Here is a 26,120-nt window from a genome sequence, read left to right as displayed (position 1 = left end):
TCCTGTTCGGTCTGTTTATTTTCTATTCTGATCATGCAGGGTACTAGGTTTCACACAAATCAAGTGCACCTTCAGATGTCGTTTCTCCGCAGGGGGCTAGTGATCGAGGAGAATATGTGGCGCCTCCTCACGAGGGCTCCAAAATTGATGTGCCCTTTTGGCTCTGGAGAGGGTGACCTTAAAAAAAATCAAAAACACTCAGCAAGCGACGCAGCCACTGTCTCACTGCTGATCAATCTCAATCTTAATCTTGCACTCAGCCTCCCTCAATGCTATTCAGACTCAGGAAGCTGTCAAAGACCAAGTGCTCTAGGGTTTAAATTCTTGATATGTGCGGGCAGGTAGAATGAATGCCACAGAGCTCTGCAGGCAGATAAAGTGCAATTCGTTGAATATTGAGAGAATGTCTAGTGCATAACTACATTTGAGTTAGATAGTGAGACAGCCCTGATGGAGAAAGAAAGCTATTAGAGAGGTATGAAGTGGTAGAACCCTCCAGAATTCAAATGCAGGCGAAATGTCTGACAAGCTAGTGGCATCTCATTTCACTTTTTATTTATTTTTGGCTTTTCAGGTGGCAAAGACACTGCAAAGAGATTCAAAAATAATAATTAAATGTATGACTGCCTCTTAAAGCCCTCTAAAACCCTCACTGTTCTTATAAGTTTGTTTTATATGTGAGTTATGTTATTAGCTTTATGTGTTTATAAACTCAATTTAGAGGTTTTATTTCTTAAACTATTTGTGGAATAGTGATTAGAATATCTCACTCTTTTCCTCGGGGTACATGTTCCCCAATAAACATGCGTGTTAGATGAATTGGAGACTAAAATGTCTGTAGGTGTAAATGTGAGTTTAAATGATTGGTTGTTTATATGTGGCCTGCGATTGGCTGGCGATCAATCTTGGGTGTACTCGGTCTCTTGTCCAAAGTCCGCCGGTATAGGCTCCAGCTCACCAGCAAACCTAATGAGAACAAGCACCCCAGAAAATTTATTAATGGATTTCAACTATACAAGATATCTATATATTTTTTTGCAATGGCATAAGGAAAACTTGTGAGCGAGGGTTCCTTTTAAGTGTTTCGACTAGGGGCTCTATTTTCATAGATGGCATAAATCTGGCGCGACGCGTGGTACAACTGCGCAGAGACGGGTTCGTTCCATCCATCTATCCATCCATTTTCTGAGGCGCTTCTCCTCACTAGGGTCGCGGCCGTGCTGGAGCCTATCCCAGCCATCATCGGGCAGGAGGCGGGGTACACCCCGAACTGGTTGCCAGCCAATCGCAGGGCACATACAAACAAACAACCATTCGCACTCACAGTCACACCTACGGGCAATTTAGAGTCTCCAATTAATGCATGTTTTTAGGATGTGGGAGAAAACCGGAGTGTCCGGAGAAAACCCACGCAGGCACGGGGAGAACATGCAAACTCCACACAGGCGGGGCTGGGGATTGAACCCCGCTCCTCAGAACTGTGAGGCTGACGCTCTAACCAGTCGTCCACCGTGCCGCCACGGGTTCGTTCCGGTGTTGGTAATTTCGTGGTCCAGTGCACCCTGGCGCAGAGACTGTGCTGACATCTGCATTGCTGTGGGCTTGATCACAGCTGACTTCAATCCTGTCCAATCAAAGCGGCTCCTCTCATTCCCTTTAAATGCTCGCAAAGTACGCAGACCTCCACGGGTGGACGATATGAAGTTGGCTCGGGAGGAGATTACAGACCTGCGCCGTGAAGTGGCCATTTGGATCCCCATCAAAGACCCCCTCCATCCAAACAACAGAAGGATTCTGTGCATCAGGTCGAACATATGTACATGGTTCCTATAGTCCATGACCTCAACCTGCATGCCTCTCCGCCTCAGCTTCCCCCTGTGACCCTGTCATCCTGTCCCCCTTTTACCAACTCATTACCTACTCTCCAACTACCTGCCACTGCTCACCATCCCTCCACCACTTCTTTCCCCTCATTCCATCTTCGCTCCTTCCCTGCAGCTCGGCTCCCCGATGATGTCAAGGTGGGCTGCGTGGTGAGTAATTCTCCCGGTGACACCGAATCCTGACCTTTCATTGCACCTTAAGGAAAGAAGGATTTTTCGCCCCTCTCACCAGCGTAACTCCTCATCGGCTGTCACGGCTCCCGGCGCATTCTGGGGCTTCAGCCTGGCCCTGGACCGGCAAGAATGAGTCGAGCGGGGCGTCGAGGGGGCTTGTGCTGTCAAGGCGCAGAGTGTCATGCCTGACCCCCAGGTGGCCCGCAGGCTGACAGGAGACAGAACTGCTATTTGTTGTCTGAAACACCTTTGAGGAAGATGTCAGGGAGCATCTTTGTGGCACATCGCCTGCCCCCGAGACCCCGCAACGCACTTCACCTTCACTTTTATGAACAGCCTCCATCCAAACAATGTACAAATGATATACTGTATATCACATCCATTTTGTCCACAGGCCTCAGAGCAGTGCACTTACTGGTTGTACAAGACATAGCTGATACAGCGTCTACAAACTCCTTCCCAGAATGCCGAACACTGAGATGATTTTCCACGTGACTGTGGTCATACATTCAGGTTGTTTGTATGACATTTTGTTTATAGAGAAAATATAATGATTGGGTTACTCTAACTGAAAAGACTCCCACATCCAAAATCAATTGTTGCAATAAAATTTTACAGTTCAAGTACAAATATTTTCTGGAAAGTAGGCATTAGAAGTCATACAAAAGCTTGGAGGTCAAACCGTCAACATACGAGATGTGACTCATAGAGTTCAGCAAAGACTTTAGCTCAGTGAGCATATGAAAGGATTAACTCCACAAGAGTGCATTTCCTTCTGGTTAAGGTTTGTAATCACCTTAAACATACATCACCTAAAAGTGAATTTTCAAATTAAGACTAGCAAGATTCCGTATTTAATTTTGGAAATCAAACTGCATTTTTAACTACTCTCTGGGAGAAATTGCAATTGAAATTCAGTCAGGCCAATGTGTCGAAGGGGTGGGAAAAAAAGAAGAAAACATTTTTACATGCCAAATTTCATGTATACACCCAAAAATTACATTCTCATCTCAAAGGTTATTTATATCAAACAACAAAGCTAACAGAAGTAGTGAAGCCACCCCGGACGGATATGGTACCCTAAGGTGAAATGATTTACTTTTTTCGTCATTGTGATCAAATATTTACTGCAGATTTTCCAATTTTGCACAGTAGCTAGTAAGATTAATGTGTAATGGTTGACCACAAAACATTCCCCCCACCCCCCGACTAAATCGTATTTAACAGTCTCTTCTATCTGGAGCAGACATCCAAAAGCTGCACAAATGTTCTGGGCTTGAAGGTTTGGAATTTGAGAAGTAAAAGCGGGATCGTGTTGGTGACAAGTGACAGATCCTTTCTTTCATTGTATTTATTTTTTATTTGGAATGTGTAGGTTGGTGCACAAGCGAGAGGAGTCCTACTTTCCACACGGCCTCACAATGACAAACCAGTGACAGGAGCTTTGTAGAGATTCACATGCCTATGGAGGGATTTTTTTAATTGACATTATCCAGAACAAGGGACCATGCTAGGGGACAGAAGTGGGTCACAAACGTATTATCTATTTTATGTTTTTGACAACACTTTTATTATATTCTATCTTTAGATGCAAAGGAAGCGTTTCATTATTTGTGCCTTTGATAAAGTGGTGGCTGCTTATGCAGCTGCCAAACACAGGACTGCTTTAAGTCATAACATAAAAAACATTTGTCTTGTTGTGCAAGTGAAGTACAGTAAAAGAAAAACTGGGACAAATCTTGTAAGCCAGGAACCATACTGCCTAAAGATACAGAATTAAACATATTAGAAAAACTTTATGCATGGAGAATGTGTTTGTTTTAAACTGTCGTATTTGTAGGACATTGTTTAACATTAATTTCAACCGTTAATATACCACAAACTTCCAAACGTATAAATGGCTTATAGCTAAGCACGTACGTACAATACAGCGTATGTACAGTACATTCCTCTCAACTTTATTACGATACTGTGATGAGAAGTTAAAAATTACGTTGCAATCAGTTGATGATGATGAATTAATGGTAAAGTCTGATACGGTACTCTCATTCATTCATACTGTTGCGCAACCTTTTCATTCTTTGAGCATATTTTAAACAAGAAAACTACGTACTGTATCGAGATTGATATTTTTCTGCATTTTTTTTTTCCCCCCCAATTTTATGTTCCATGATTAGAGAATTCGTAAACGATAATACAGTAGCGCCTTGAGATACGAGTGACCTGACTTACGGGGTTTTTCGGGATACATGCCGTCATTTAGCGCAAACGAGATACAAACACACACTTTACAATTGGCAGTAAAGTGACAAATAGTGAACAAGTCATCAAAAAAAGATGCTTCAAGCTCTGTAATGCCGCTCCGAGTTGAAGTTTACTTTCAAAATAAACAGAACACGAAGAGAAGTGTATTTGGAACAACCCCAGCTTGGCCAAAGGAAAGTCCGCTTAGCCTAATGCTAACAAAACAATACAAAACGCTATTGTCATGCTCACCGCTAGCATCGATATTGGCGGTTAATAATTGTGTGGACACGCACGGTGGTGCAGCACATGTAGACAGATAATATAACAATACTTGCATGCATATATTCTTTATCCTCTATGAAAAATGACAATAATACAGCATCTTACTCAGTCACTTACAGTAGTAATAGAAGAAGTTGAACTATTCTTCATTTGTATCTGCATGGCTGTGGCGACACTAGGAGGAGTGGCACAATAAATTGGATTGCAGAATTAAGTCATGCACAAACTGTTTAATTCTTTACATTTTATTTAATTATGTTATTATTTTATATTTCTATGAAGTACAATATTATAAAGGGCCATTTTTTTGTATTAAAAAATATATATTTTTTTGGGGTGATTTGCTGGAATGCATTAATGGAAATTCGCCACACCAGTGGTAATGAAAGCACGGATCGCGAACTCTGGGTCACGCTAGACCAAAGGCCATTCAGGACCAACAGTAGAAGCTGTGATCACATCACCATCAAGTGTGCACGGAGGGTCTCACAATCCAGCCGTGATCACACGCCCGCTGAGCCTCGTTACATTTCTCAGTGTGTCTATACATTTAACGGCCTACAGTGACACCATGAATTAGCTCAAAGAGGAGTAAACAAAGAGCAAGTGATGAGGCCTGACCATGAGTGTTTGTATAACCAATGGGGTCCCAGTACCATGAAGCCCCCCCCCCCAAAAAAAACAAAAAAAACAAAACAGGATGATGTATAACCAAATAAATACTTTATTAAAGCTACCGGGTCATCAATTTTCAACAAATGTTTGTCCTTTTTTTCAGCTTTGCGAGATAATTTGGGTTGAAAAAGCCCAGGATGCCCTTTTTCACTCGCTCTTCCAGCAGATGTGAAAGCTCATGTTTATGGACTCATCCTGTACAAAATGTGCTCGAACACAACACAATTCTGGTTCCAAGATGCTTAGGAATTTCTCCCCAACTAAGTTTGGCAGGCGATGCAAAGCTTTGCACAAGACGCAGCCGCGTTGCTGTTCAACCATTTTTTTTTCTGGGATGGATGAATGGGCGTGTACCGACCATGAAGTTGTCAGGTACTTGAATGATGAGTGTCAATTCTGCGTCACAATGACGGCGAATTCAAATCTTCCCCGTTTGACAAGTGGTTTGGTATTCAAAAACTATTGCGTTCAATCGACAAACTGCATCGATGTCAAACTGCATAAAACAGTTGAAAAAAATTGGATTTTGATGGAATAGGACTTTTAAAGAATCAATATAAACAGATCCAACTTAAAATCAACAAGCCCGCTGGTAGGGGGCCCCATTATGGAGATTCAGGAAACCCAACATGTCATGATTGCACTGTCCGCGGGGTTTCCAGTTGTATCGATGATATGGACCGATATGGAGGAATTGCCTGGGTTGCCCGCCCCGTTGCGGCATCTCTGGGTCTGAGTGCCATCTCCGCTTTGTGACATTACTCTAACCTCACGGTTGAAGGGTGAATATGGCCCCTGGGACACAACGCAGTAGAAGGCAACTGGCGTTTTGAGAGTGACATTTAGGATAGAAATGACTTGAAGAGTGACACTGCTGGGGCCTGTGGAAAGCCACCACATGGAGGCAATGTCAGCGTGATCTAACTTAGCCCTAAAATGCTGAGGACCCTACCCATCATTCACACTCACACATACACACGAATACCCACTAAAATCTTATACGTCAACCGGATCGCATGTCAAGTGACAGTTAACAAGAACTGCCACCCCACACATGTAAATGTGCCGTGTTTACCCCCAGGGCAGATTTAGCTGATGATGGTTTGTCTATTTTTAGGTATTTTTGTGGAGATATTTGTTTGGGAGCCATTTACAAGACACATTCACACTCCCACTTGGCATTTGAGGTCTAGTTGATTCGAACAACACGAGAGCACTAAGTTGATCCTAATCATTTGACAATTTAAAAACAATACAAAAGTAGTGAATATAATGTCGAAACACTTCTTACAGTCTTCTGCGTCTTTCTTTTTATTTCCAGCCAAAAGATCAAGATCAATGAAAAAAAAATACAAAATTCCCAGGGTATGAATATCCATCCATCCATTTTCTTGACCGCTTCTCAGGTTGAGAAGAGATGCAGTATGTATTTACAGTATCTTTGTATCTTATAAGCAGTGCTCCAGGAAATAGTATTCGTATGATATAGGTCATAACGGCCCTCAGTAGCAGTGTGCCACAAAATCCAATTATCTTACTCATACATGACATGCTGACCTTTGACTTAACATTCAGATGGTCGATTTTGGCGGTGCTCGTCGAGCTGCATGAAAAATAGAAATTTCCTTTTCCTATAAGCTTATCTTGAACCGGAGCTCTATTTATATAAGCTTTGTGTCGTGTCCTTCATCACTCATCGCAACTTCAAGTCCCAAGGAGAATGGAGATCAGATAGGGAGGTCCAGCATCAAGGAGAGGGAAGCCATTTAAAGGTGACATTTTAGTCAACACAGCAGATGCTGCCAATCTGTCTTTCCTTGGCTCCGTCTTCTGCACTGCTATCACTTTCTCTCTCTGCCTTCCCATCGCTCTTTCTCCTGCTTTGGCTCTCCTCCTCTTTCTCATTCCACTTCCCCTCCAACCTGCCCATTCCCTCCGTTCACCATCCCCCCCACCCTGGGCTGTGCTGACAAGGCAGAGAGGAACCGGCGTAATAAAAGGAAGCACTAATGAAAGGTTAGCGGGGTCATCCTACTCGCATACCTTTGACGGACAAGGGGACAAAAGGTCATTTACTGTATTCCAAGGGGACAGACTGTTTCACTTTTGACTGGGGGTGTGGAGAGTGTCAAAAGTTCAAAAGGTTGCAAGAAAGGTCACTAGGTCACCACCTCTGGGCTGAGATTCTGTACATCGCTGGGGTCACAGGTCAACACAGGAATGCCAGGGTAAACTAAAGGTTGGACACAAGGTCAGAGGTGTTGTCTCCATCCCCTATATGGAAGAAATGTCGGCATTTGGACTCAAACTAGAGGTCAAACTCTTAACTGCAGCAGGTATAGACCGAAGGTGTGACTGTGATTTAATATTATAATTTCACACATTGGAGGATCATATTTCATTCAGACTGTCGAAAAAAAGGAATTCCAGTGTTTAATTAAGCTTCTCAAGAATGACCGAATGAAATTTATGCAAGTAATATACAGCAAGATCCCATGGCAGCCATTCTTGCCAACACTCAAAAGTACAGTGCATTAGAAGTCATGGGCTGTAATAAAAAAAAACAATTAAAAAAAAGTTGAAATAAACACATTTAGAGCCTTGAGTAACCAAATAGATTAAAATTGCTGAACCGCATTACTTAAAAAGAGACACTAAAGCATTCATTTAACTCAATTGAATCTTGGAGTCAATCGTGAGAGATTGTGGAAATTCAAAAGGGGTGACACTGCCATCTCCAGGAGCAACGTAGAAATATGTAGAAATAAGACATTACTGTACTCACTGTACAGTATTTTTTGGTTTTTAGGTTAATTGAAGACTGTCAGTAGGTGTGAATATGAGTGTAAATGATTGTTTGTCTATGTGCCCTGTGATTGGCTGGGGACCAGTTCAGGGTTGATCCTGCCTCTCAAGCAATGTCACCAGGGATAGGTTGTTGCTTCCATCCTATTTTCTGTACGCTTGACCTCATTAGGGTCACGAGAGCCCACGCTGGTATGAAACATTCAGTTCAAATGGAAGGGGCTTCTTTAGACTGAGTAGATGTTTTAGGAGGATTTTAAGGGCAGTGAAGACAATGCAAACATTGTTAAAATCATTTCAAAATTAACTGGTTAGGGTTAGCTAACCCTAACCTGCTGCAAATGCTAGTTTTTTTTTTTAATTGTCTCTTTTTTAATTGTCTGACTGTATTTTTCTGTTCTGTTGATGTAAATTTTTTCCCCCACACAGGAATACAAGCTTCTACGATCCACTTTAGTCACCTTACTATGAGTTACTGAGGGCTTTATTGAGAGCAAATGAACTGAATATTAGACTACACAGATCTAATGGCTGGATTTCAGGGCAATTATATCATGCTTTTCCCATATTGGAGACAAACGGTGAACGTAGTAAGACCCACAAGCGAGCAAATGTGGCTACAATGAAGGCCTGGCAAAGCATTTCCATGTAGAAAACATTGGGCGGCATGACCTACAGCGTAAGCGTACGCCCTGCAACCAGAGGGTTGACAGCCGTGTCTCTGCCCGAGCACATGCCATCGTTGTGTTCCTCTACCACACTGCCTATGAATTCATTTGGTTGGACGGTCGGTGGTGGTCGGAGGGGCCATAGGTGCAGAATGGCAGCCACGCTTCCGACATTTGAAATAAAACTGCTTTAATTCCTGAATGGAAAATGCCATATTTTGTGCACATCTTTAGATGTGTCACATCTTTATTAGCTCATCTCAAATGGTGTGTAGAGGCAAAATCCACAAAAAAATACTTCCCACTCCAAATACTTCTGGACCTATGGGTCGCCATACCTTTACTGTCATGTTTAAGTCAATAAATCTGATAAATCTGACACAAACACACTTGACCTCATTGGGTATCTATGAAAAACAATGGAAAGCTCATTCCCAAATGCGTCGCGCTCCTCGTAAACACAGTCGCCCAAACTTGAACCTCGCTCGGAGATTTCTTGACCACCGTCATTGTAATTATTTCGGACACACGCCAAACAAAAGCCCATCTGCATGGTTGTTTATTGTCTTGTTGCAACGGGTGGCCTTGCCTGTGTTGGACAGTGACGGCTCACTGCATCTATTGGATTAGGAAAGGATTTTGAACCGGGATTAGGCTATTGGGCTGCAGGCAGCATGGTGCATGTGTGAGCCTTTACATCACTGGGGTGTGTGAGGGTGTGTGTCTGTGTGTGAAAGTAGTCGGACACCACAGTGTTTTTTTGTTTTTTTGTTTTTTTTTGTGCACTTGGCTTTACCGTCTTTGGCACAGAGCTTCAAACATGAACCTGTTTTGCTTCACTCTGGTAAGACCCATTTCTGCTCTTTGTGGCACACATGGTATAATTTAATAATAATCCATCCAGCAATATAACGGAGGTGCAGCATTGTTGTTGACGAGGATCTTTCGTTGCTTGATGTATTCGTTTTTTGTACGCGTATTAATCCAAATACAAAGACTGGGTGGAACATTATGATCACTTGCATAATCAAATGGGATCCAAAACGAGAGCATGTATCACATATTCTGTCTTTACAATAATACCCGTAATGCTCAGTTTTTCTTGTTTTATTTGGATGCATGAGAGAGCCAACATAATAGAAACACTTTCCGTATAATGCAATGCAGTTCCGCCCCACTGCAAATAAAACAAAAAAACCCCAATGTGAAACACATTGATAAGTACTTGTAGCGCCATTAAAAAATGGAGTATAATTATCTTTGCCAGGGCAGAATCTTTGAAACATCTCTTGTATTTGATCTCATTTGATTGTGTAAGGTGTCATAATGTTATGTGTGTGTTGTTGAAACGCATGAATGATCACGTTAAAATACAATGTAGCAAACTAGGGATGAGAGAGTATCGATACCAGGTATCTGTATCGGGGCGATATTGACCTTATTTCAAGGTATCATGTACTCGTGAAGGCAAAAAGAAATGACATCGAGTAGGTCCTCCTCGCCAGTAGTTGGCGCTACACTGCGGTGGTTTGACACATCGGCGAATCATCATGTGCCCCAGAAAGGAAGAAAGGTCTTTCTTCACAATTATGTCTTGGTGTTAACTGAAATTTTATGTATCAGTGCTCAGTATCGCTGACAGGTCTCTGTGAAATATATATTATCTCCTCATCTTGTTAGTTGGATACAATTTGCCCATGGTTTGAGATCGGGAAGTAGGGAAATTATTTAAGCTTCTAGAATTCTCCAAAGCATTTACCGATCATTTTTAAGTGAGTGTTTTAGCCATCGTTGCCAAAGTTTTCTGCGTGAATACTATTCCAAACAAACAAACTCACTTAAAAATGTGGTCAAACGTAACGCCAGGACAGAGGCCACGTAGTCATTTCAATGTTCAAAACTTCAACAATTCTCATAGCAGAATCGATGAATTGTTCTACAATGTATGAGAGTAATTGCCTAGAAAATGGATGGAGGGATAGTGTGAGAGTAACAATAAAATGTAAGTGTATGTAATACCTTACAAAACTCTTTGGCCAAGCCTCGCTTTGAAGTTGTGTCGTTAATTAGCTTTTTCGCAGCAGCCAGTTTGACAAGAACGCAGCCAATTCTAAGGAAGATACAATGAGAAGGATTATTCCAAAAACATAAACCAAAACTCTCATCAGTGCTTGTTACGCTGTGTTATTATGCTCGTTATTTCTAGTTGTATACGATCTTATAATACTGCTCAAACAACAAATTTAACATTTGCCAAAGATGTTTCCACAGAACTGAACATTAATCCACTGACTGTTTATTTACTGGTCATTCGTCTATATATATATATATATATATATATATATATTTGTATTTGTAGTGTTTGAAAATGTTTTCAATACCGTCACTTCCCTAGCACACGAACATGCATTTTGATGCAAGCAATGCCATCATTACAGCAGGCTAACCTATGGTGCGTATCCAAGTATGCTTGCTATTGATTAAACATACTGTATACAGTATAAGGGAGATTTTGCTCATGCAGCATAACTTTAGAACCAAATGATTTGTGTTTTTTTTCATAGATTTTTTGTCACACCGATGACTGGTTCCTCTTTGATGAACACTGACAACCTGCTTCCGTTTCAATTTGGAGTTGAGTTGATCATGAATGTGGTTTTTTGTTCTTTTTTTTTTCTTCTCATGTTTGGATCCAGCAGGATGGCTCCTCAGAGAGCATATATGAACCACCCAACGGCTCGTCACTGAAGGATGTGTTACCAAAATACCACTGCAGCCCTCTTCTAAGGCAGAGACCTCAATGGACTGGCTCAGATCCAAACCTTAGTTATGTAAGTTTATAATATTATTCACAAGTAAGCAAATCAAACATGACTATTGCACAGTAAGGGCAGATTCTAAACAGTCACATCAGTCGTAGCTAGTTAATAAATATTGTGTATTATTACTGTATATATCTAGATCAGCTAGCGCCAATCATCTTTATGGTAATATTTCATTGTTTAATCACTTTGTTTCTTTTCTTTTTATATTTAAAGTTCAGATTTATCTGTTTTTATTTTCCCAAGGTCCAAACACCAAATAATTTAAGATTAAAAAGAAACAATAGAAGGTATGTGCATCTTCTTATTTGGGTAAATACAAATTATTGTTCCGGGTAATACAATGATTTCTTTTTTCAGTTTTCTTTCTGATTTATTTATGTAAACAAATGTAATACTCTTTGTGATACAAAACATTATGATCATTATATGAGTATTTTCGGTGTCGCTCAATTTGCTTTGTCTGCCAGTTTTGCAGTCGCTTTGACATCTGAGCTGCGGCATGAAGAAACATGTGTCAAAGCATCCATCTCAACTGCATGAACTATGCAATTCATAGTTCATTATTCTATAATGGCTGAAAAAAAAAATGCCTACTACGCTCAGTGGTAAATTGCCCTTAACTAATTCACTGCAATATGAGTCGAATCATTACAAAACTCTGACGATATCTTCAGACCATTTCCAAAGCATTTTGAGGTCAACCCATATTGTACGGAGTGCCTTAAGTGCCAAAATTATCCATCCATCTGTCCATGCATCATCATTCAATCCATCCATCCATCATTCCATCCATTTTCGGCAGCTTATCATGTATTCATTCAATGGCGGGGTTTACCTAAGGCTACTCGCCAGTGAGTCCCAGCGCTAATACAAAAAGACAGCCTTAACATTTGAATTTAATCTTCCAATAGCCTATCATGCAGTCTGAAAACAAACCAAAAAAAACATGCAATTATTGTGAGAGCAGGCAAGCAAGTGTCAGTAGCTCATCCGTAAGGAAGTTGATGGTTTAAGTCTTGCTGTTGTAATTTCCAAAACAATTTACCATGATGATGAAAAAAAAAACGACGATATTTCTTGACACTTTTTTAGGTCTTGTATCCCAGTTTCAGCGATTGAAAAGGAAACATCAGGTTAGTGTAAGATTATCCTGATTTCAACACTTTCTATTATTCTCATTAATAATGTTTCTCATCTCAATCACTTGTTACATTTCAATGCGGCAGCGTCTTCTCTTCCAGAAACAGATTATACATGTTGGACAGCATCAGGTCTCAGGAAGGACATACATCAAGAGACAGAACTGAACATTGGTCAGTAAAATATTAAAATGCACTTACTGCAATTACACCAGCCTTGGTTACAACATTTAAGGAGATAAAAGAACTCGCAAAATACTGCAGAAAATGTTGACTCTGGATTTATATTTGTATTTTTTTTTGGCAGTATCCAAATTAGTGCCATTCTTACCTGGTTTTACAGGAACGTCAGAAGCAGCCTGTCATGACAACACAGAAGATCAAATGAAGGAGCTGAACACTGCAAAGACAAAAAATGGACCGCGAGTTCAAGTAAACCACATTGGCTTTTTGCTCTCATCTGGTTTAACTGCAGCAACAATATTTTATGATGGATTCATATTTACATTCCCCTAGTTTTATGATACATGAATATTCATGAAATAAAATGAAGACTACTACATGGATATATGTTGATTTTAGCCTTTACTGGGGCTAAGAAAGATATTTGGTAACTTTGGTAAAAGGAGAATCTTGTGATTTCTATAAACCAATCAGCATAGAAAGGTGTCAACGATAATTAAAATAGAAAAAATAAAAAAATAAAATAAAAATAAATAAATAAATATATATATATATATATATATATATATAATGTATCAAATACAATGAAAGAAGACTATTTTAGTATAAAGTTATTGTAAAGCGTAGTGTTTATCACATCTATCAGTTGAGAGGTTCTTGAGTTCTCCCCTTGTTTTAGTTTTTTTTTTTTTTTTTTCCCCCCTGGGTAAATATACACAATATATTGTATAGGGACATCACTTCTATCAAATAGTCACCATGCTACACTAGCAATTAAGACATGAGGTTTTACTTCAAATGTCATTTCAGTTTCTGAATGTTCTTTATCATTTGGATACTTTTTAATCCCACTATGTCCCAGAATTGAGTATAGTACTGTCATTTTCAAATTGTGGGGAGAAGATAAAAGTCCATTTTTCTAAAGACATTCAGTGTAGGCATTAGTACTTGAAGACAACAAATCACAATTATTTGCTTGGCTGAGGAGAGTTTAGCCTTCTGTAATCCTGTGCCCACATGACATTGTGTGCCAAGCATGCAGGCGGCATGCGTGCGTGGATGTCAGCGCACATGTCGGTGCACGTGTGTGCCCATGACCCTGGTTGTTTGTCTTTGTCCCATCCTCCGCGCATCAGAGTATTAGAAAAGAGCGCCCCCAAATTTGACTTTGCCGTCATTAATCTCATGATGTTTGGACACAACTGAGGCTACACGGGGTAAAGGCAGCATGTGAGTGATCGTCGGTTGTACTGTATGTCAGCCAAATCAGGTCCACTGTTCGCTTTAATCTGCTTTATTATCTTTAATCTTCTTTAATGGACCCTTTACACCTGCACCTAACACTGTTTCACATGGCCAACAGTCTTGAGGAAAATATAACGAGGCAATATTGTCCCATACGTCCCAATTGCTGCTTTTAAAAAAAAAAAAAGAAAAATGGCGGCGCAGTGGCTGGTGCTCAGGGAAATATCGATAATTTGCAATTACATTCCTGAATCACTTTAATATTTGTGGACCAGCCTGGACACCCATCACATTTTGTTAGCACTACCACCAGTGCTAAAATGTAAATTCTAAACTTTTTTTTTTTTTTTTTTTTTGTAAAGGTTTATAAGTGACTCTTTTGACCAATTTATATTTTCTGAAAAACTTGAATCAACTTTTTTTTTTTTTTTTTTTAATGCTCAGAAGTCAAAACAGTTATTCTAACAATGAAATGAATTCACAGGTGTTTCAGTACTGTGTATAATAGTTTCAGTAGTGTCCAACCAAGATAATAGTTAATAACTTTAGCTCTGCCTCACAGTTCTGAGGTTTAGTGTTTAGTTCGAACGTTCTCCCTGTGTTTGTCTGTTGGGTTAATTGCAGACTCAAAATTGTCCATTGGTGTGAATGTGAGTGTGTGAATGATGGCTTCTATATATAGTATGTGCCCTGCGTTTGACTGGTGAACAGTCCAGGGCGTACCCCACCTCTTACACAAAGTCAACTTGGATAAGCTCAAGCTCCTCTGTGAACCTGGAGGCTTTAGAGAACGTGTCTCTTTTGTATACAGTACATGAAAATAATAATGCAAAGTGCAGTAATGCTTTCTGGATTCTGTGCAATTGTGGGGTCCATTTGGTCAAGTAAGAACGTTATCATATTTTCAGAGTCGTAAAGATGTCGATGAGAACGATGGAGTGATGACTTCAACAGCAAGAAGACTGAAGATGTTACATGATTTTGTGCAAGCCAAAAAAGGACATCAGAGTTTTTCTGGAAAAGGAAAGAACCAGCCTAATAATTGCAGTGAGTATTGTGGTGATATACTTTCTATCTTCATTGCGAGGTGTACAGTACTGTGCAAAGGTATTTAATGACCCAGTGATTCTCAAATTGTGGTATGGGTACCACAAGTAAGCACGCTCCCTCTGGTGGTACGTGAAAGAATCACTGCCTAAGTACAGTTAAATCCGATCTACGCGGGACGTCGCGTGACCAATGCGCAACACGGAATAGCTGACTTCCTGTGTATGCTATGCTAACGATCATAACTAGGACTGATTACATGATTGTTTAAAGCCGAACTTGCTAAAATGAGTTTTCTTTATGACTGGTGTCTTGGGACAAAAGGGAAATACATGTCTTTTTGATATGGTATGATATCATACCTGTAAACATGAACGAAGACCGAACACCGTCTATTGTCATCTTTTGTCTCTGTGGTGATAGAGTCAATGTTCAAACTATGCATAATGTTACAGTGGCTTACAAGGATATTAAATTTCTTGTACTTCTTTTTGATAAACACTTCGGCTTTCTGCATTACTGTATTTACTGGATTACCGGATGATGATGTGAGATACTATTTCCAATTACTAGGCAGGGTTCTTTGGGGGCGTAAGCCACCGCTGGCTTTCCCTAGGTCAAGCAGAATCATAATTGCAGCATCATTCTAACAATTGTAACAATTGAAGCCACGGGTACATGACTGGACATTTTTCAAAGAAACACACATGCCACCATTAGCTTACCATATTGCCTGAGTGCTGATGCAGCATTATTATACTCCGCAGTCTCCATTTTGTTCCAGTCAATTTTCTTTAGCACCAATGGCTCAACTGTCATCCTCTATGAACCAGAAAGTAGCCTGCTAAAGCAACAAACAGAAGATTGTCTTTACTGAGCGATGTTGTACTTTGATATGGTCATTATACCATTCATAAACATATCTAAAGTCAGTTACTTTTGCACAGTACAGTATATTCAAGTCATTGTTGTTGTTTGTTACAAAAAAAAACTCATCAGATGTGTTAAGTAACAGCAACCCAGTGTTGACCTGCATCGGTCTCGGCAAAAGAACAGAGAAGACGACTTCTCGAACTGAACAGCAGCTGCAGCACGAAGAAGTAAAAAACCTCAATGAGGATTCAAAGAGGGAAGGTGTTTGGAGCCCAATTGACTGTTCTCAGCCCTGTTCGCCCTTCTATCACACTTGCCGCCAACCTGGACATGAGCTGTGGGTCTGCGGGGGCAACTTGTTGCTTCCTCGGGCTACAGAATGGGATCGCTTTGAGAGTCTGATTCAGGAACTGGACAGAAAAGAATCTGATCTTCCTCCTACCACAATTACAGACTCTGCCACATATATCCAATCCACAGAAGACAAAGTAAGAGTTCATGCTTCTCTGTTTCGGTTACATTAGATTCAATTTGACTGGCATTACACGTTACATATAGGATACACAGTATGCAAGGCAAGATATGATATATATGTTAACATGGGTTTTTCTTTTCTATAGGTATGTGTAGGCTGTAAACGGGCTGTAACTATGATTATAAGTGCTATAGTGTGTTCACAATAATGTATGTTACTGCAATTGACTGGCAAGCGGTCCAGAGTGTCCAGGGCATTTAGACCAAAGTCAGCTGGGATCGGCTCCAGCTCACCCACGACGCTAATGAGGACAAGTGCTAGAGAAAATGGCTCAGTGGACGAAAACTAGTGTCCGAACCGTCTAGGTCTGGTCTCTCTAACGACCCCCCCTCCCCCAAACATCTAACCAAGGCTGTTCCGCTGATGAGCTCATTTCTAATCCTATCCAACCTGGTCACTCCAAAAAACAATGGCTACCCTCATCAATGTCTTATAAACTTTGCCCTTCATCGTACCAGGAACTCTTTCTACCCTTGAACATACCTGACATCTTCCTTCACCCGTTCCAACCTGCTTTGATCCATTTCTTCTCCCTCCTTTCCACACGCCCATTGCTTTGGACTGTTGACCATTAGTATCTAAAGGCCTCCACCCCTGCTATCTGTTCTTCTTGTAGCCTCCCCCCCTCATTCATGCACATATATTCTTAGTCTTACTTCGGCTAATCTTCATTCCTCTCCTTCCCAGTGTGCATGCCTCGACCTATATAGCTTTTTCATAATCACCAAGTGAACAAACTCCCAAGCTTCATATGTTATGTTCCCAATATTCAAAGTCCCTACTTTCAGTTTTAGACTCAGTGCTTTCCTCTTATCTTTTTGTCTAAGGACACGCTTTTCTCTTCTCATTCATCTTTGACCCACAGTAGCAGAATTTCCACCGCCGCCCTGTAGGTGAACAACACCGATGGTGGTGGTTGTTTACCCGGTTCGCAACTGACTATTGTCAAAACAAAATAACGGCTCAATTCTGTAACCTATTTTGGGGGTACTAAGCACCATGAAACGGTACCCAAGGGTTTGATTTTGTTGTGCGTTTGGTATGGCACTATTATGTGAAGTCTGGGATCGAACAGGCTGAGACCACAATGGCATGTATACACGAGTAGTCAGACAGTGAGGTGTTAGGTCACTAACAGTCTGTGCTAGTAAATAAGCAAAAGGCCAAGAAAAACAGCAGTAGAAGACCATTAAACTGAAACCAATAGTCCTTTCAGAAGGGAGAGGCTGGTGCTTTCATAACACTTGTATAATTGGTGCTTAATGGTAGCGATGCAGGGAGATTTGGAAAAAGAGTCACACAATCGTAATCACTGGTGTCATTAACATATGGCATGGAGTTCGGACTGAAGTAATACACTTAATCTAAGAACTGCATGGCTTTTGGAGGTTGACCTAGTTTCATAACAGAAATAATAATAATAATAATAATATAAACACCAACTGTTAATGATATGTGGAGTCGCTAGAGGAATACAGCTTCTTGCCAGCTGTTGTCCATCTGTCATCATATAGCATTTTAATCTCCCTTTTACCCCGCAGTTGACCAATTTTGGAAAATCAGGCACCCCCACGGAGTTGTCGCCATTTATAAGACCACAGCATAATACAAGCTCTCTGGTAAGAGTTTAACCATCTTGACATTGTGCATTGTGACAATGAGCTCTCCTTTACAGTGTGCCTTGTGTTTAAAGCTGGAACAGAGTGGATCCAAACCTAGGCAGCGGGAGACTGAGGACTCACCACAGGCTGACACCAAGCCCATTGAAACCACAGCAGAGAAAAAGGTCGCAGCTGTCATTGTATGTCCACAAAGCTTGCTGCAATTGGAGCAATTGTAAAGATAGTCAGTAATATGTTGGCATCTTTACTTTTATTTTTTTTGATGGTACACTGGCTTTTATTATTATGAGGGAGTATTAGGGCCCAATACAAAAGTAATACCGCAAAAATAAATAGTGTACATACAATTATGCAAGCAAAGTCATAGAAGAATATAGTAAGAAAATTACAAGTATGAGGTTATAATTTTACGAGCATTAATGTATGCCTATATGTTTGGGCTGTGTACAGTTGAATATTTAGTTAAGTATACATTTGATTGTTGAAACATCTGTTCCCGAGAAAAGAACCACCCAGTGTGAAGTCACCTCTTTTGTGCTTAGTTTGTTTTTTCATTAATATTATAATAATACTATATAGCTTGAGGTATGGCAGGTTATTACAGGGAAACTGCTGGTCTGGATTGTTGTGTTTGCATGGGGATTTTGTCAATCACGACTTTATTTTTTTCTCTCGAAAAAATTATATTTTACTGCCGTAGCATTTCTTTCTTTAATTTTGATGTGGCTCTATTAACCTTTCATACAGTAATGGCAAAAGTGTCTCTGTAATTGCCAGACTGAGTGCAGGCACAAGTGAAAGGGGAGCGAGAGGTTATTCTGCAGAAATACTTAGCCTAAAGTCCGCTGCACACTGAGTGATGTGACCCAACGCAACTGAACTGCTAAGTCACGTCTTGCAGTGTTTGTGGTTCTGCAAGTAATTTTCATTAGTTGTTGACCACGTACAACCAGTTTGGCTGACGATTTCACTTCAAATCGCATGAAGTCAGTGTGCGAAGCACTACGCCACAATAGCAACAGCAACAGCACAGATGTTTGTAGCTAAACAAAATGCCATGTTATGTCACACGATCTTTCACAACAAAAATGGTGAACTGGACAAGAGAAAGCGAGGAAGAGTTGATGGAATGATGGGATGCACAGCCGTGTTTGTATGACTGTAGTACCGAGGCGTAGTCAGAGTAATGAAAAGCAATGTGATGGTGGAAATATTGTCATGTCTTCTTGGAGTCTGGTTGACCACTGCAGGATCAGGATTGTCTGCAAGTGTGCCAGGGTCAGTCGCGAACTGTGATTTTTTTTTTCAAGATTGTCCAGTTCCATCTCGTTCAGTCGCATCGCTCGATGTATGGCAGGTTTTTCACTTCTGTACAGTAATGGACGATTGAGAATTATGACTCTTGGTCCCCATTATTGGGCAAACCAGACAAAAGAGCTTGCATTACATGCTAAATGAACTACTTATTTGAAATACTGAATGCATTTAAATGTTTTTCATTGCAGACCAAGATACTACTATGCTTTAGGAGAATTACAGTATTTTAAGATCACACTGTACTACAAGACAAACAATCTAAAATGCATAAAGAAAATACATAATGCCAAGTAAGCCTGCTGGTCAAATGAGGAAGTTTAAAAAAAAGATGCGCATTATCCTGAGTGCACACCTCATAGGTCTCAGCTATATAAAGCAAGTAAAATCTTACAGGATTAAGTATTTGTCCTACATGACTTTACATAAACTTGGATGCTGCGATACTGTATTTCATCGCTCTAGAAGTCTAATACGGCAGCTTTGCGTCGTGATTTAGTTTTGTGACAGGCTCGTTTTATCTTCACTTCATGACATGACAAAAAGGGTGTTTCCTTTCATTGCAGTGTGTTGACAATCAAAATCGAGAAGCAAAGAAGAGGGAGTCTGGTGTCATGAGGATACTCACTGAAGGACGCAAGCTCTCCAGTACTTCAATGGAAAGCCTCTACAGCCTCAACAGTAGACAAAGTTCCTCAAGTAAGAACCGAAATGATAAGCCAATTTAAACTAGTGGCAATAAAAAAGTATAATGGGAACATAAACGTTATGAAAATCAAGTCATGCACCCATTTGCTATAGATCTCTTTCTCATTGTGGTCATTGGCGAGCTGCATCAGATCCCAGTTGAATTTGGGCGAGAGGCACGGTACACAATGGACTTGTCGCCAGCCAATTGCAGGGCACATATACTGTAGACAAACAAGCGTAAACACTCACGTTCACACCTCGTAGAAAGTTAAAAAACAAAAGGGATATTCAGAGAACAGAGAAAATGGGACAGACTCACCACCACGGGCGACATGACACGACACGACCGATGACAATGCAAAAAGGAAGAGTTAACGAAAAAAAGGAAAATAAATACAGACAGACTATAACGAAGCACACCTGGGCAAGACACGAGTGTCTGGAGACAGCTGATTGGAGGAGGCAAGGAGCAGAGCTGACGAGACCAGGTGGAGGCAATGAATTTAAAAAAAAACAGGAGAGTTTGTACAACACACTCAGTTTAAAACAATATAATGTTATTGTAATGTATTGATGTGTCTATTATTTATTTTGGAAGTTCCACCAGCTAATGTTGATCTCGTATGGTACGTTGTAATTATACATTCAATCGTAAACAATTTTAAAATTCCTATAGAGCAGTGTTTCTCAACCAGGGGGCTGTGGACCCTCTAGTGGTCTGTGGTGTGATTGTATGGGGTCCATGAAAATAAAATATCTTTTTAAAAATCCTATGACATTTACAGAAATAGGATATATATTTTTTTTTTACTCAGATATGACTGAGACCTTTATCTACTCATACTACAGAGGGTACCATGACTTCCCCCCCCCCCCCCCCCACCCTAATTTCATCAATTTCACTAGTGTAATTCATTGTATTTTAATAAGCGATCTTGCCCCTATTTGCATTGTTAAAGTTACTGCATGACGCTGTTTATACAACTTTAACACGATCTGCATTCTTTTTAAAATGATGAGCCCCTAGCGTTTCAGTGGGCATACACCATTTATTTCCTGATAATGCTTTTATAGTGAAATGCCAATAAGCTGCTGCACAGGTTTGTTGTTGTTGTTATGGAAGTTAAACCTGAAAGCTCATATTTGCCTCAGGCAGCTATTAAAAGCCATAATGCAATTTAAAATGCAGTTTGCCGCTTCCATCAAATTGCACCTAACTTTATTGCATGATAATTTCCACTGGCCACCGTCTCTCACAACAAAATAACAATTTTAGTCCAGCACGGACAGTTTGAGACTTGCATAATCACATTAAAGTACTCTTACGGATGATGGTCAACTTTATTCTCACTGTATTACATTTTATTTCTGTAGACCTTATTCTCAGAGTAAAGTAAAACTATAAGTGGTCTCCAATTTGGGGAACTAGGAGTTGAGTGAAAGAGAAAACACTTCAATAGATTCATTGTTTTGTCTTGTGTTTGCCAGGTGGAGTCACCAGTGATTGTTCCAGTAACAGAGGCAGTCTGAGGCTGGATGATGATGTCTTTTGCACAAGACACTTCTGCGGTCGAGCAAGAGTCCATACAGAGTTTATGCCGAGTCCATATGACACAGAATCTCTCAAACTCAAGGTATTCAACTCTGGGAAGTGCTATACTTGAACAAGAGTCAACTATTTCTTTAACATAATACGATTACATCAGTGGATCCGTGCCAACATTATCAAAGAGATTCCTTTTTTGTTCTGTGATTATGCAGTGGGTAAATAGTAATCATGTCAAAGAAAGAAAGAAAGAAATGGACCTTCCCCAAAACCTTTCCCACAAAACTGAAATAATTGAATTGACCTTAATATCTTTGTGTGTTGAGAAATCACTAGGAACTCAAGGGGTTACAGCCAGAGGCATGATGAATACAAGTATAAATAGGACAGTAGCTACTGTATAAAATTGCCAATATATAAAGAAATAAATGACTATATTATTTACTAGTGCAATATAAATATTATAGTGTGGTATGATAAATCAGTAGCGCAAGCGTGTGCAATGATAAACATTGTGATATAGATACAAAGGTGTCTAATTAATTAATGGGTAATGAAAATGTCAATATTCCTAATTGAATGACCACGTCATATTAAACCGCGTCATATTACAGAGTCATTATGTTTTTGTTGGCAATAAATATATCAGTAATTTCTATTCACACAACGTCACTTCTTATTCAGGTTGGTGACGTGATTGACATCATCCACAAGCGTCCTATGGGAATATGGACTGGGATGTTGAACAACAAAGTAGGCAACTTTAAATTCGTCTATGTGGATGAGCTTACAGAGGCAGGTCCTGAGACATGCAAGGAAGTGCAAAACCACAGAGCAAGCCAAAAATGTAGATCGACTGTCCATGAAGTATTGAGGCGCCTCAGTTTGGAGGTATTCGTTTGTTTTTTTTCTTAATGCCGAAAACATCGCCATTTTATATCACAGGGTTCTTTGCTGACTCGAACTTCTGTGCTTGTATTGCCAGGAATACTCAAGCTCTCTGCAGCAGAACGGTTACCAAACAGTAGATGACTTGATGAGGCTGAGGGAGCATCACCTGACAAAACTGAAAGTGACTGATCCAGAACACAGGCGTCGTCTCCTCGCTGCTGTCGAGTCCTTGCAACAACTGGGCTGTGAGTATTGGGAAACTCAGAAAAGCTCAGAAAGACAATGACTTTCATACATTTTGCGACCTGATTAGCTATAGAAAGACGATTCAAAATTTGATATGGCTTTTGAAATCTTTTTTCATGGGGTCTTGAATCTCTGGTGGGACCCCCGAGAGTTTTCAATTTGGCCTTTAGCTTTTTTGAGTTCTCTCTTGCGACCTCTGAAGGTCCAACTATACATTATTTCAGGTTCATTAAAAGGTCTAAATTGCCCATAGACATGGTGGCAATTAACCGTTAGAGGCAAGGGCGAGTGACGTATTTGTAGAGTTTATATTAAAAGTCAACACACCCCTGTTCAAATGCCAGGTTTATGTGATATGAAAAAAAGAGACAAGATAAATAATTTCCAAAATGTTTCCACATTTAATGTGGCTCATAACCTCATAACCTACTTACCGTGCAGCATGGTGGTGCTAACATCATGATTTGGGGTGGGTGGGGGGTTGGGTTGGTAAAAATCCCCCATAGTCATCAAGGATAGGTACAGGTTAACAAGTATGTATAGATTAAATGGGTGGCTGGATGATGGATAAGACATGGGAGAATTAATGGGGACATAGTGTCTAAAAATAGAATACAAAAAGACAGACAGAAAGACAGACATACTCAAGTCTTGACTCATTAACTCCCATGGACATTTATATTCGTCAATTGGAATACAACCGTTCACTACCACCACCACGAGTGTAAAGACGTCAAAGACGTTTTTCAATGGCGACGCGTGGAGTTGGACCTCGCCCAGTTTGTCAGTCAATGTCAAGTTTGTAAACCGCTGACGAACAGATGCCTCTAGATGGCAGCGTTGCATCGCTTTGGATTTGAGGTGAGCACAGCCTTTGAGTCGAACGTAATGATAGGGTGTGATATCGGCTTTTCCCAATGGTTATGGGAGGAAACATCCATCCATCCATCCATTTTCTGAGCCGCTTATCCTCACTAGGTTTGCGCGCGTGCTGGAGCCCATCCCAGCTGTCATCGGGCAGGAGGCGGGGTACACCCTGAACTGGTTGCCAGCCAATCACAGGGCACATACAAACAGACAACCATTCGCACTCACAATCACACCTACGGGCAATTTAGAGTCTCCAATTAATGCATGTTTTTGGGATGTGGGAGGAAACCGGAGTGCCCGGAGAAAACCCACGCAGGCACGGGGAGAACATGCAAACTCCACACAGTCGGGGTCGGGGATTGAATCCGGGACCTCAGAACTGTGAGGCTGACGCTCTAACCAGTCGGCCACCGTGCCGCTGGGAGGAAACAAATGCAGACAATTGCAGACAGTGCCTAACCTTACATTCAAACAGTAGAAAGTGTGTGAGAAAAGATAACACAGTTCATGGATTGAACGGCGAATGCGACGTAAAAATGGCCACTGACGTTGAGTCAGCCTCACTCAAGACACTTTTCATAGTTATCAAAAGCCCTTTCTTAGTCTCGTTTTTGTTGTTTCGCAGTTTAAGGTGTCAAAAAAGCAGAAAAAAAAAATTTGGGTCAAAGTCACAGTTCTGCTTGACGTGTTTTTTTTTTAGTTCGTTTTCTCCATTTGTTGGCCAAAAGCAGGTGTTTTGGGGGAAACCAATCAGGTTCTCCAGCTGATTTCGAAAGAACGAAAAAAGGTAGATACAAGCTTTTTTTCCCGGCAAAAGAAGAGAGTCTACTCTTTCTTTTGGTGCTTCTATTGTCGCAAAACACAATATTCTATGGGTTTTGAAAGATCAGTCAAAATGCTCTAATATCGGGAACTGCTTTGAACACAGCTGGTGGTGAATCAGTTGAACAGAGGAAGAAAAAAAGAATCACTTGCTCAGTTTAGCAACTGTTTGACTGACAGTTTGCAACACGCGCCCTTCTCTTCACCACAGCTAATTGTCACTTGGAGAAGGAGCCCAATCAAGAGGCCGAGACCCCCAGCGAGAACACGAATAACTGCCCGAGAGACTCAGGCTGCCACATGCCATCTGACAGCACCGACATCACTGGAGAGGACACAGACCTTCATTTTCCTTACCAACCCCCTCAACCTTCTAAGATGATGGCTTCATGAAATGATATTTGGCTTTTTAAGTGTTCCGTGGCCCAAATCAAATGTTTATGAGTCATTTTCATAGAATTTGATCAATAACAGTAAAGACTTACCCCACTGAATTTCCTTTTGGAATTGAATTCATTTGACAGGTATGAGCATTAAAACTAAAAAGTAAGTGCATTCCTTTACCGTTATTACAGTTGTATGAAGACAAAAGTGTAATGGGTTTAATGAGTAGTCAGGATCATTTAGGCACTTGTATTCGCAGAGTTGAAAGGGCATCCCATGTAAATTGTGCAACTCCTGGCATTTTTCACATTTTAAATCATACATAAGTTTAAAAAAAATAGGACTAAGCATGGTTGTTTCAGCATGGGAGACATTGATATCTGCACTATTGTCTCCGTTATTGATCAAATTATGTGAAAATGACCCTTAAATTATTTGGATCAACACAATTTTAAACATTGTACAGGGGGCATGCTCATGTTGAGCGTTGACTCGCAACACTAACAGTTTACTCTAGCAAATGTAAGATGTTTTTGGCTGAAATAAAATATGTATGTGGAAGTGATGGAGAACTATTAGTTTGTGAAAATTGCAAGAAAAATGCAAAATATGTATCCATCCATCCATTTTCTGTACCGCTTATCCTCACGAGACCACGAGGTCTGCTGGACCCTATCCCAGCTATCTTTGGGCGGGAGGCGGGGTACACCCTGAACCGGTCGCCAGCCAATCGCAGGGCACAGAGTCTTCAATCAACCTACCATGCATGTTTTTGGGATGTGGGAGGAAAGCGGTGTGCCCGGAGAAAACCCACGCAAGCACGGGATAAACTGCAAAGCCCACACAGGCGGGGCCGGGATTTGAACCCCGGTCCTCAGAACTGTGAGGCAGACGTGCTAACCAGTCGGGCAACGTGGCGGCGTAAAATATCTAAATAAGGAATAACATGAATTTAAGATACAGTCAAAGATAAGGAATCCACTTGACTTTCAATTAATAAAAAGTCTCTTTGTTGGTCTGATTGTTAGGGAAAACGTTTAGACATTGGAGTCATAATATATTTTGGGTTTATGTCTGTTATATATTGGAAGACTTTCCGCTCCAACCAGTCCTCGAGGTAGTCGTATTTAATTATTTTAATGAAATTTTATTTA

The 26,120-nt window shown here is 40.6% G+C and overlaps 1 protein-coding gene and 1 long non-coding RNA gene across 11 annotated transcripts; one reads left to right on the top strand and one right to left on the bottom strand.

Annotated features, from left to right (window-relative positions):
• LOC133467540 (uncharacterized) lies at window positions 1-20,648 on the bottom strand. Of its 2 annotated transcripts, none has more exons than XR_009785242.1 (5): window positions 20,527-20,648; window positions 15,899-16,014; window positions 13,030-13,098; window positions 10,754-10,844; window positions 1-177 (listed from the first exon to the last, which is right to left on the bottom strand). It is a non-coding gene; the product is annotated as an uncharacterized LOC133467540 (long non-coding RNA). The 2 variants fall into 2 exon arrangements; XR_009785243.1 differs by having other exon boundaries at window positions 15,899-16,017; window positions 20,527-20,573.
• Window positions 9,407-25,524, top strand: samsn1b (SAM domain, SH3 domain and nuclear localisation signals 1b). 9 transcript variants are annotated; one of them, XM_061752506.1, is made up of 15 exons: window positions 9,407-9,578; window positions 11,434-11,565; window positions 11,803-11,846; window positions 12,652-12,692; window positions 12,786-12,872; window positions 13,042-13,130; window positions 15,035-15,173; window positions 16,173-16,534; window positions 18,123-18,200; window positions 18,275-18,382; window positions 20,084-20,216; window positions 21,696-21,841; window positions 22,438-22,644; window positions 22,739-22,889; window positions 24,794-25,524. In XM_061752506.1, the coding sequence occupies exons 1-15, from the start codon at window positions 9,555-9,557 to the stop codon at window positions 24,973-24,975; spliced, it is 1,923 nt and encodes a 640-aa protein (XP_061608490.1). In that variant the 5' UTR covers window positions 9,407-9,554; the 3' UTR covers window positions 24,976-25,524. The 9 variants fall into 9 exon arrangements, with proteins under 9 accessions (XP_061608490.1, XP_061608493.1, XP_061608492.1 ...); XM_061752509.1 differs by having other exon boundaries at window positions 11,431-11,565; window positions 12,807-12,872; XM_061752508.1 differs by having other exon boundaries at window positions 11,431-11,565; window positions 12,801-12,872.
• Window positions 25,525-26,120: the final 596 nt, after the last annotated feature.

The sequence above is a fragment of the Phyllopteryx taeniolatus genome, chromosome 17 (genome assembly GCF_024500385.1).
Source record: "Phyllopteryx taeniolatus isolate TA_2022b chromosome 17, UOR_Ptae_1.2, whole genome shotgun sequence".
NCBI classification, from domain to species: Eukaryota; Metazoa; Chordata; class Actinopteri; order Syngnathiformes; family Syngnathidae; genus Phyllopteryx; species Phyllopteryx taeniolatus.
The sequence above is the reverse complement of the archived record's forward strand: the minus strand, read 5'-3'. Positions and strand labels throughout refer to the sequence as shown.